This window comes from Buceros rhinoceros, unplaced genomic scaffold (assembly GCF_000710305.1).
Source record: "Buceros rhinoceros silvestris isolate BGI_N320 unplaced genomic scaffold, ASM71030v1 scaffold9273, whole genome shotgun sequence".
Lineage (NCBI taxonomy): Eukaryota > Metazoa > Chordata > Aves > Bucerotiformes > Bucerotidae > Buceros > Buceros rhinoceros.
In genome coordinates this window covers 1-11,641 of record NW_010401782.1, presented here as the reverse complement: position 1 = coordinate 11,641, position 11,641 = coordinate 1, and the positions used below count along the sequence as shown (strand labels likewise).

Here is an 11,641-nt window from a genome sequence, read left to right as displayed (position 1 = left end):
TTCTATTTTTTTTCATATACTGTCCCTACATTACCTCTGTTCCCCACTTCTCATGGAAGTCGTGGTGTTTCCTCAGAGCAACTTCACAGTTTAATTTCAGATTGCTGATGAAGGAGGTGTGAGGAAGCTCCCACTGACTCCTCGCTTTCACTGAATAAGGTTAGCAACATGCCTCATTTGCAACAACGCAATTGCTAGATCAGACTGAAGGAACGGAAGCGTTTGAATCTGTGCATGCTTCTATGAGACAGTCAAATGCATCATTTGGCATCCCTGACAGTATGCTATATGTCCAAGTTTCAAATTCTTGGCCAGACAGCTGGAGGCATAAAAGAACCACATTTCCGAAAAGCTGCCTGACAAGACAAAACCAAAACATTTCTCTTCCCAGAAATCACTGTATCTCAGAAACATCTAGGTGAAAATACAGTTTTAAGCTTAGCACAATTAGAAACGCAGACGAGCAAGCCCATCAAGTATGAAGATGCAAGTGGTCAAAATTATATCACTTAAAATAAGTCTTAGCTACATTTTCCTCATTTTCCACCCCATCCGTAATCAAAGAGCATTTGATGTATATTTGCTGTAGAAACTGTATTTAGAATGAGAACAGGCTTCTTGAAGTAGCATTCTGTCTTTATTTTTAAAATATTGACTCAACTCTGCATGAATTTTGTAACAAAACAAACAACAAACCAACAAGTTATCCAGAGTCCACTGCAGTAAAGTTTAAACACACATACAGCCACTATGAAAGCTGGTAAGCACACAAAGAAGAATCTCTCTTTTGTGACCTAGTGCTGCAAGGGAATGGGACTCCTTGTACAGGAAGAGATGAACTATTACCCTTGATCAGACACTTGAGCTATTTAGTCCTACACCATATGCATGAAAGTGTCTGACACTGAATTGCTGCAAAAATGGTGATCAACTCTGTGCTCACAGAGAAAATGTTACCTTTTATGTCACTGCATTTACCATTACTGAACAGCAATGTGTATCCTTTTACTTATAAGTGTTAAGAAAAATCTAATTTCTTCAGATTTTTTCCTCTTTACCAGACTTCTCTACTTCTAACCCCTCTGTACTTCTGCCAGTCCTAATTCTGTAAACTTTTCTTTGAGCTGTCATGCATTCTTTCCTAGATTAGATTCTATCTTCCTAATTTGTTCATCTTTCTAATTTTTCTTCTATCCTAGTGACAAGAAACTAACACGTAGTCACAGGCTTCACTAAATAGTCTTTTTTAAGAAAGCTGATTTTTCCTTGGCATGATGAAATCATACAGAATTTTGGTACACTCCTAGTCAAGTTACTCCCCAAAGAAGCTGAACTTCATCTGTTGTCTCCTGTTGCTTTTAAGCTATGGTTTAGAAACAAGAGTTCTCTCACTGGGATTTTGAACAATAGAGCCTCCAACTCAGCCTAGCTGGAAATAGCCCCAATACAGTTCCTTGGCCTTTGTACTGTCAGCAATAGGAAGCCCCAGCCTAAAAAGGGTACACTACCCATATGGTTTAACTGCAGTGTTCACTAGTTAAAAAAAAAAAAGGGATGTGGGAGACAAGGTAAACATTGGTACTTTTCTATAAAGAAGCTCAAGAACTTTCAAGAATTTATAATAGATTAGTTTCATTCACAGAACAAAATGGGAAATGTGTGGGACATGTTTAATTAGGAAAAATCTGACTTGGCAAGCTTAAGTATCTTATCCGAATTGGATCTACCGGGATACTTGAGATACTTGCTTTAAGTCAGCAGAGCTGTTCACTAGGTGAAACTCAAATATGCTCAAGTGTCTGAATAAAAGTGGGAAGGGGTCATCTGTTTTCTACTGGCTTTAGTCACTAATACTAAAATCATTTCAAGATAGCTATGAATGACAATTATTTGGAAAGAGTCATCGGTTTTGGAACCAACCTGTCTAGACTGAAGGAAAAAAAAAAGGCAGCAAATATGAAGCAAGTTTCACTACATCTTAGTACGTACAACTCCTGATGATCTCTGGAAATTCTGCACACACAGAACTACCAGAAACACATTTGGCACAAAGTAGTGAACCACAAAGTGGAAATTTAATCCTCTTGGGAACATTTTACCAGTCAATGTAGCACAAAAAGCCATACGCGTCTTTTTGCCTTAGCTGTAATTGGAGTAGATTTCTTGTAGAAAAAAAGGTATACTTTATTTTCAGCTTCACAGTAAGACAGCCAAACAAGGAAGAGTGTGCTTCAAAAAATGGTTGGTCCCTTGCTAAGAAGGACTAGTCACACTTAGGGTTTTTTACTACAGGAAAACAAGTGAAAAGCCCAAAACTAAAACAAAAGTAGTCTAGCATCATTGATTACCTTATTTAAAGATAGGACAGTTTCTTAATCTCCTTTATACCTTAGTAAGCCTTATAAGTGAGAAAGCGGATGTAAACACAGTTGAGAGTCTTCAGATTTTCAAGCTATTTTACTACATAGAGTGACCAGAACTCATTACATTTCTTTACAAATTAGCCAGCTGTTCAAACAACCAACTAAACTAAATCCTGTTGCTAGGAGAATAGCACCAAGCAGTGAAGACTTTGAACAAACATTATGTTTCAAAACAAACCTTTATTCATCCTCACAACAGCAAGCAGATAAGAATCCAGTAGTCTAAATGAATACCAACAGCAAAGACAAATTATGGGATCTCCAAATAACTCCGTGAAAGAACTCAACTCTAATAAAGCACAAAGGTGTTTCTAAATCAAAATCAATTAACAGATTAGAGGCCAAAACTCATATGAAAATTGTTTAAGTCACAGAAAGCACTGCAACCTTGGGCTATTCTTGTAAAGTCTATACACCATCACAAATTAACTGGCAAGGAAACTACATTCCATCATGCTGAATTGATAGAGACAAGCTAAATTTTATAAGGTTAGTTTGACCTCACATTCCCCAATGGTAAAAAAAGTTGCTAGGGAGTGCTGACCCATACTAAGCCAGACAGCTAGTGCCAGGCTCAAGCAGGACAATACACTGTGTATCTATTCAAGTTTACTCTTCAGAAACTGGTCCCCTAAACTATATAAATCAAGTAAAGGCTTTTTAAGATTAACAGAATTACACAACTGTTCAGATAGTTGCTTCACTCCAGAATTAATCTGGCAATTCTTTACAAATACCAATTAAAAACCCAGACCAAAAATAAAGCTATTTCTGCACATAAGAGCAAATATAATTTTTAGGATATAAGTTAAGCTGACAAACTGGGACATGCAAGTAGCCATCTCGTTACACAATTACAGCTTGATTCCATTTTGTATTAAGGCTACAATCAAATAACTGCCCCCCTTCAGAAAACATTACAGACCCTTTAGAAAGTGAATAGTTGCTCTGTGCTTGTAATTTAACACTTCAAATATCTTTATCCATCTTAAAGGTCACTCAGTGGGCCTCTTGATTTCATCTGCCAAAATACCTATTCCCTGCATCACTTAATCCTAATCACTTTTTGGTGGAAAGAGTTGAATATGTCAAACAGATTGATGCAAATCATCCTTATAAGAACTTTTTTTAATTTTCCAATTAACTAGCAACATAGTCTCCACTCCAGATATTCACCTCAACTGTGTGATCCAGCCGTGGATATTCCTGCAGTTCCTGCCTCACCTCCACATTTTTCATAAGAACAAACAATCAAATCAGAAAAATGAACCAACTATATAGATGGATTTTTAAGGTCAAACCATGTATGAAGTACAATTTTGCTTCAATATAAGTATGAGACTATGGTGATGAATCAAAGACACTGCAGAACCCTAGAGCAGAGATAGTTTGAATTTAATGGAGATTTTTCAAGAGAAAGTATACCACAATTCCCGTGATGCCATGAAGTTGTAAGAGATTCTTCATCAAGTTATATCGTTTGTGCTAGACAGGAGAAAAATTAAACTTCACACTCTACCTGCAATCTAGGACTGAAAAAGCTGTTGCAGTAACAGAAAATGAGTAAGTCACAACTTCAGTATTCCCTGTGACATTAAAGGTCAGGTTTAGGACCAAAGCAACAGTTCTACACCCGATAGGCAGCTCCCATCTCTGTAAAAATAAAACTCAGTAAAAACTAAAAGAATGCCTAGAACACAAACACTTGACTTGCCTAAGGCAACATTTACAGCAAGAACACACACTGGAACTTCCAACAGGACAACACAGCTCAGTTACTACTGCAGACGCCCTTGTATCAAGGGAATTCCCCTAATGATACCTACTAATTCCCCAATATATTTTCAGTCTGCAAAATGGAATTGCAGTGGAAAGCTTCACCAAGGCCCTTAAGCAGTACATATGCTTTGTGTTTGTCTTTCCCTCAAACTAGTTTCCAAAAATCTTACCTAAACACCTAAGTAACACAAAACCTCATTGCTTTTTTCTTTGAGCAGCTGTGCTATTTTAATCTCTAGATTAAATAAATTATTATTTCCAAATGCAGGCTTATATTCACCCCTACTGCACAGATGTCTTGTTCAGTTGTAAATCTGATTACTTTGGGTAAGTCACAACCCACGGTCTTTGTTCTCTGCAATATAGATTTAAGTTGTGAATTGAAATTCTGCTTTGGTTTGTAAAGACGACTGGGTTTTGTTCAGTTTTAAGATGTGTAGAAGTTTGTTCCTGAGGAACCGGAGACTACAAAGTAAAATTTGCTGTAACCTGTATATAAGTAGAGGTGCTTGAGCAATTTGTATTTCAATGTTATCTATTACGTAAGACCTTAAAAGACCACACAATGGTCTGGTTTTGTTTTCTGTAAGTGCCCTCTTAAATATTAAAAGGAAGCAGATTAACAAAATTTAAAAGCTCCTGATAACATACTTTCAATTTCTAAACACTGTGAATTAAAGCTTCATACCTGAAAGGAACTTAATTCAGATAGCCTACCTGGCGGCTGCCATAGCCAAAGGGAGTACTTGATAAATTGGTGGTAACACTATGTAGGATAATTTCACCACTGAAAGACCCAGAAGCAATGTAGCAATCATTCCAATTATATGTAACACATGTTACTTCATCTTTATGATCCTGTGGGGGAAGGAGGTTAGAAAGAGAGGGTTAAAGACATCCAAGATAACCACATTCCTTCGAAATCTGTGCTTTTAGCAGAAAAACTTCAGCTTGATGGTTTTTTTTCTGACCATCTGTAACATTTAAAAAGATTATTTAAGAGTTATTACGAAATACCCCAGAAAACAGCATCGGCCATTATATTTTAACCTGTGATTGTTTTCAGAAGATTGCTTTACTAGTGATGATGCTGTAATTATGTCCAGTATTTTAATAAAACAACCATAGAGATATCTACCACAAGTGTCATTAATGTTATTTTAAAAGTAAAATCTTCTAGAAACCAGTGATATTTGAATATGCTTTCTGTTAATCTGATGTACTACTGCCAACTTCCCCTTCTGTCACTTCAGGTGTTAACACATGTATTTACCACACACACACAAACTCTTTTCAGTATAGTCATTTGCAATGATGACATTATGTTTACTGAACATATACGGGAAGACAATCAAGTACTTCTAACCCAAAAAGAATGAAAAGATATTTCAAACATTGTATTAGCTGCTTAGTAGCTTTGTTTCAAACTGTAACTGTAAAAGATCATTAAAAAGGAATAAATCAAAGCTAGAGTTTTACTGCCTCTTTAACAGTGGTCCTAAATGAGGGCAAATCATCTACTGAAGGCCTCTTGGAAATATATTAGACTATCCTAAGCTTTGTGCATCATAACAAGGGTTTAGAGAATTCATAATGGATCAGTCAGAAGACAACAACTATGTACCAGTTTCGGTCTGGGAACATTAGCTCTTCCACAGTATTACTCTACAAATACAGAAGTGTTTTCTTGTTTGATATAGCAGAAACAGCAATTACTTGAAATGCTGCTCTTGGCAGAAATCCTCATCAAAGAATTTTAATACAAATTTGTAAAGTAAGAAGCATATTCTGAAAATCTAACATTATTAATGAACATATACGTTATTACAGAATTGTATTCTGAAGACTTAAAAAGTATGACTTAAAGTATGTTCATTAAATTAAATTTGCTATTTACTGTGCATAAAGAACACAAAGTTAGACAAGACACATATGTCTGCTAGCTCCTACCTATGAACTCGATCCTACAGAGACATGCTTTACAGGAAGCCTGTTTTTCACAGGTGGCAGCAAAACCTGGAAGTCACGAAAGCTGCAGTTCTTCAGCTAAACTTACCTTAAGGCTACGGTAAACCTTCCCAGATTTCAGATCCCAGATATTAACAGTGTTATCAAGGCCTCCACTCACAATGTATGAAGAACTAGCATTCAAGCTCACACATGTCTGTTTTGCCTGATGAAGAAAGGGGGGAAAAAAGTACATTAAAGATAATTAAGCATTTATGCAAACCTACTTAAAAGCATATTGATATGTTTTCATCTTCATTAACACGAATTGTTCCACTGACCGATGGAACCTATTGGTACATGACAGTCATCTTCCATCAAACGGCATTTAAAATCCAGTCCAGTTTGGACATATGCTTAATATAATTTAATATCTAAATACATTAATTAATAAACTCTCAAATGCTTACATTTTCCCATTCCTAGTTCAAATTTTTTTAGCAGCTCTTCCTTCAGTAAGTATTTTCCCTTTAAATTATAGCTCCCTAAAGTGCTATCAGACTTCCATTTGGTACTAAGTTTTAAAAAGAAAATGCTAAGTTTACAAAAAAAACTCCTTAAAAGAAAATCAACTTTTCTAAGCCATGTACTTCACATTCCCTAAACATTACAAAGAATATTATAGCAGCAAACCTCATAATTCAGTGAAGTGGTTCTTTTTAAAATAATCACTGAAGTACCAGCTTTTGAAAAAAATGTCAATCTTAACGATAGACCTACACTGAGGACAAATTATTATTCAGTTCTATCATGTTGAAAATTCACTTTTAAGTTCCTGAGACTTGAATTAAGAAAAAACAAGCCCATCTAATTACTGACGTGGTAAAATTGGAAATGATTGCATTAGTTACAGATCAGATTTAGTGAAATTTCCAGGACAAACAGTCCATCTCTGCAAGTCTTTACTTCAGCTACCTAAAAGCCTGGTGTGAACACTTTTTCTGCAAATATCTAGCCCTAATTAGCATTACAATAGCTATCAAAGGAAAATAATCAGAATGGTTTAGAACACTGTCCTGGTCTGAGTTAGGACAGAACTCATTCTGTTCAGTGATTTCACTTTCCAGCTCAGTCTCTTCCAAGCAGCTGCACCTTCTGAAGTCAACGGCATGTTTCTGCACACAGCATCTGCTTCGAGAAGTGACAGCGCTGGATGTTTACAGTCACTGCCAGGGACTGGTCTGCAGAAAGGCTCTTGCTTGTACTCGCTCCTGTGCAGACCAAGGTCACTGCTAAATGTTGTGTGCCACGGTGGGGTGCAGAAAGTCAGAGGCTGCACCTGTGGGGAGGAGCCGACAGGACAAGTGACCTCGAACTGATCAACAAGGTGTTCCATCCCATAACATCATATTCGGTATAAATCTGAGAGTCTTGCCCACTCTTGCTCTCTTCTCTTCTTCAACGACAGACATCAGAGGAGAACTTCGTCCATTCTGCCTTCAATCCCAGGCCATGCATTCCCGAATCCAGTTCTGGAATCCCAGTCCTGCACCCAGTTCCTGCCTGCTGCTGAGCCCAGCCTGGACCTTCCCCAGCATAAGTGGTGACAGTGACACAGTTGCCACCAGGGGGGTTGGGTTTGGTATTGGTATTGCATACAGTTCATTTCATTATTCTCATTAAAGCAGTTCTAGTTTTCTTTTCCAATCCATAGGTCTCTCTCCCTTCCTTGCTTTTCTCTTTCCCCTCTTTGGAAAAGGGAGAGGGGATAATAGAGAGCATCTGTCATTGGTCAGGAGCCAGCCCAGCTCTAACCCTTCACAAGTCATCCAAGTAACCATGTCAAGAGTTCTTCTAATACCAAGTCCACCTTTCTGAAGAGTTTATAGTGCCATGCTTCCATTTAACAGTAAAAAAAACCCCAACTATAACAGATGCTCTTCTATTTTAGGTATTTCCAGAAGCTAGTGCATCAACACTCCAAGAAAAACCTTTACATAGACTCAGGTTTTTCAATGTATAGTTCACAGAATACATGATATTGGCAATTCAATTTGGACAACTAAGTGCAAGCTTGAGCTCTGTTCCATCACCTAAGCATTAGACCGAGTTTGAACCGCTGACTGCATCAGGCTATCACACTGAGGCTTCCCTAGCAGGAAGCTACCAGCACCAGATGCTGGTATAACTGCATCTGTATTTTCTTACTAGAACTACTTTAGAAGGACTGTTCACCCAAAGCTTTATATGCATTTAACTATACACACGGAAATGTTTTTACACACATCGTAACTCTACAATACTAAGATTAAACTGATCCAAATATGCAGAACAGATGTGATACAAACAGTATGCAAGCAGGGAAGAAAAAAAAAACAAAACACAACACAGAGAACAGCATTACTCATACTTACTCCTTCAGCTATTTGGAAGAGTGGAATAGGTTTGCTTTTACAGCTTGAAACAACTATTTTATCACCAGAAGCAGAAGCAGTGGCCAGGTATCTATCTTAGTCACAAGTTACGGACCACAATAGTATTACACCAGTGATTAATAAAAGCAACAGTAAGTTTCCCTTACTGAACAGAAGACAGATTGGCTAAACAGTCTAAAGTACTATACGTTGAAGGGACCTAGAAATAGAAACATAAGGCTATTTTCCAAGCTTTCATTAAGCTCTTGCATTAACAACCATCTTTACTTCCCAATACAAGGCAATTTCTTTCAGAGAGAAGTATCTGGCAGCTATCATTTAAGAGCTCTTTACCACCTCCCCCCAACTACAATTTTGTTTCCTCACCACCCCCAAGTAAGAGTCTCATTTATCACTAGAGTTCAAATGAATATCGGTTGCTATTAGCAGACTGGATTTAAAGAACAGTCCTCTTCACAGCAAATGCTAAACTACTTCACCATATCATGTCTAGAGTACAATGAACATTTGCTAATGTGCCTCCCTCTGTACTGAGGGAAGAAAAATAAAGAAAAACTCAAAAAGAACCTTTAATGAAACCAAGTACCTCAAAGTAGTAAAAAAAGCCTTCAATACAGGACAACAGAGCAGGGAAACTGCCTCTGCACCCCCATCATACGAGTAATCCTTTAGATCAGTGTCCTAAATGTCTTTAAGCCAATGCCCATTGTGATTTTATATTTGCTTATTTAAGAATACAGGTTAACTGACTGGATTTAACACCAAAGAACTGGTAGGCAGATTAGTGCTTGCTGTTTCTTTCATTATTTTAAGGCACCATTTTAGCTTCCAGAATAGAAACAAACCCAGTGCTTTACCTCTAACCAATTAACAAACATTCAAAAGCATACAGTGTAAGATACTTCATTGTTTCCATTTTGGGGGATGAAGATGAGACTAGGCAGAAGTATAGCTATATACAGTCTGTGGTGTCAAAGCTCACTAAACTATATATACATACACACGTGTGTAAACATTTGTATCTACGCTTCAATTTTTCTGCAAGCTCCACAGCTAAAACATTAATTTGTGCTCCCACTGTTTTAACTTTTTTCCTCATACATCCACTTACTTGCAGAAAGGACAGGCACTTGGAACTTGCAGGACTTAATTATTATGTGCCAGCCTCTTGCCCTTCTTTTACATCAAGATCACACATCACTGCCTTTTCCCGTGACAGCCATACAATCTGTTCACGTGACAGCATGCTACTTTCATGGAATTTCTTGTACATTCACCTAACACCTGCCACCTCCTATCATTATCCCTTAATAGGCCTCCAAGACAGAGATGAAAGTTCTAAATGGGCCAGATCCATTTCATTCATAAATCATGATCATCCTACGGCTGTTTTCCTACACATTCAACACATTTGTGCTTCCTCTGTAAATCCTACAAACAGTACAAAGAAAAACAGTATGAGGTTTTCCTGAAATCAACAGAGTAAAAGGTAAGCATACATGATCAAAGACTGTCAACTATCAAAATCAATGGGAAGCTGTTCAAGCAAAAAAGAAACCAACAAAATATTTCATTACAATTTCTCTCTCTACACTATGTATAGGATATTACCACACTAGCAATTGCTTTGTTCAACCTTGTCAGTAAATTAAGCACTGCACTGAAAGTGAATATTGTAATCAACTACTGAAAAAAAACCCAAACGAGCAAGCTTTACAGTTGGCAGGCAATTCAAGTTTATCATAATCATTAAAAAACTGTTAGCCTCCCAAAGGAAGAGAAACTTGTTCAAAGCATTTACCCAGCATGAGTTTATTTTGCAAATCACTTTATCACAGAGAACCACAACATTTTCTTCACAACATAGACAAATCTTTTTATACAAGACTTCAAAACTGCATCAGGCCTGTGACTTACGCTTTAATAAAAAAAAAAAATCTTTGAAATTTTGCATAACACCCACAAAACTATGGCTGAAACATAAAGGATACTATTGCTGGCCCAACATAGTGAGCTGACTGGATGTGGGGGTGTATGTGGGTTGAACTGCTCCACCACAGTCAGAGATGAGGAATCCCATATTTTAACATCATCTCCCGAGGAAGCAAAACGTATGCTTTCCTGCATGGCTGCACCTGTTTTGGGGGAAAAAAAAGACGATGTGTATATAAAAACTCAAACTATACAACATACAACTTCACAAGACAAAAATAATTTAATCTATACTATTTAATACTGTTTTTTCATAGCCTGGACATTTATTTGGAGAATTACACAAATAGTTCCATTAGGCTGAATATGCTACTGAAAGCAGCAGACACACCACACTTTTGTAACTTGAATTCTTTCAGGAAATGTACATTTTCCCTTTCACAAAGGAAAAGGTACCACCTCTATGGTGTAAAGAGACTAAAGCGATGCTTGTATCTCCACCGTTTACAGCCGCCTAACGCGAAGCCGTGAGTATTTCAAGGACTTTTCCCACCAGCAGATGGAGATACGCAAGCTAGAATCAAACCGGCTGTTGCAGAGGAAGGCTGGAAGCTTGGACCTAAAGGCGTTCATCTCACCACGCTAACGGAGTCATCTGAGAACCCTTTAAGCAGCAGAATTCCAGCGGCAGTGAGTAACTTTTCAATGCAGCTTAAAACAAAACAAAAAGACCACGGCCAGCAACGTACTAATTTTTGTTTTAAGAGTTATACGAGTCCAGGTTCGTAAAGTTTATCCTCAGCTTTTTACTCCGGGTAATTTTAAACTAGTAACAGACAAGGACTCAAACGGTAAGCCTTTCCTTCACCTCGAAGCACAACAACCCTCTAGCCAAAAGTTTCCGGGACGTTTCTAGGTGGCTTTAGGCCACTAATTCTCACGCCCAGGCCCAGGATGTTTAAGAGAGGTGCACAACACTGTCAAAATTAATCAGGAAACTCAAGGACGACAACCACCTCAGCTCAGCCGTTGCCCGAGGCATCAGCCCGCGGAGCTGCCCCGCGCTCCCTCGCTACTCCTCCCGCCTCGCACGGGGTTTCTGTCCCCGCTCCGCACCTTCAGCCC

At 37.9% G+C, this 11,641-nt stretch overlaps 1 protein-coding gene across 1 annotated transcript in view; it reads right to left on the bottom strand.

Annotated features, from left to right (window-relative positions):
* NEDD1 (neural precursor cell expressed, developmentally down-regulated 1) overlaps nucleotides 1–10,714 on the bottom strand; it is a 23,516-nt gene extending 12,802 nt beyond the window's left edge. Inside the window, exons 1-4 of the mRNA XM_010132382.1 lie at nucleotides 10,576–10,714; nucleotides 8,564–8,658; nucleotides 6,259–6,375; nucleotides 4,920–5,060 (exon numbers count right to left, since the gene is read on the bottom strand). Coding sequence (XP_010130684.1) covers nucleotides 4,920–5,060; nucleotides 6,259–6,375; nucleotides 8,564–8,658; nucleotides 10,576–10,711 — 489 coding nt within the window. The 5' untranslated portion in view covers nucleotides 10,712–10,714. The remainder of the gene's footprint in view (nucleotides 1–4,919; nucleotides 5,061–6,258; nucleotides 6,376–8,563; nucleotides 8,659–10,575) is intronic.
* Nucleotides 10,715–11,641: the final 927 nt, after the last annotated feature.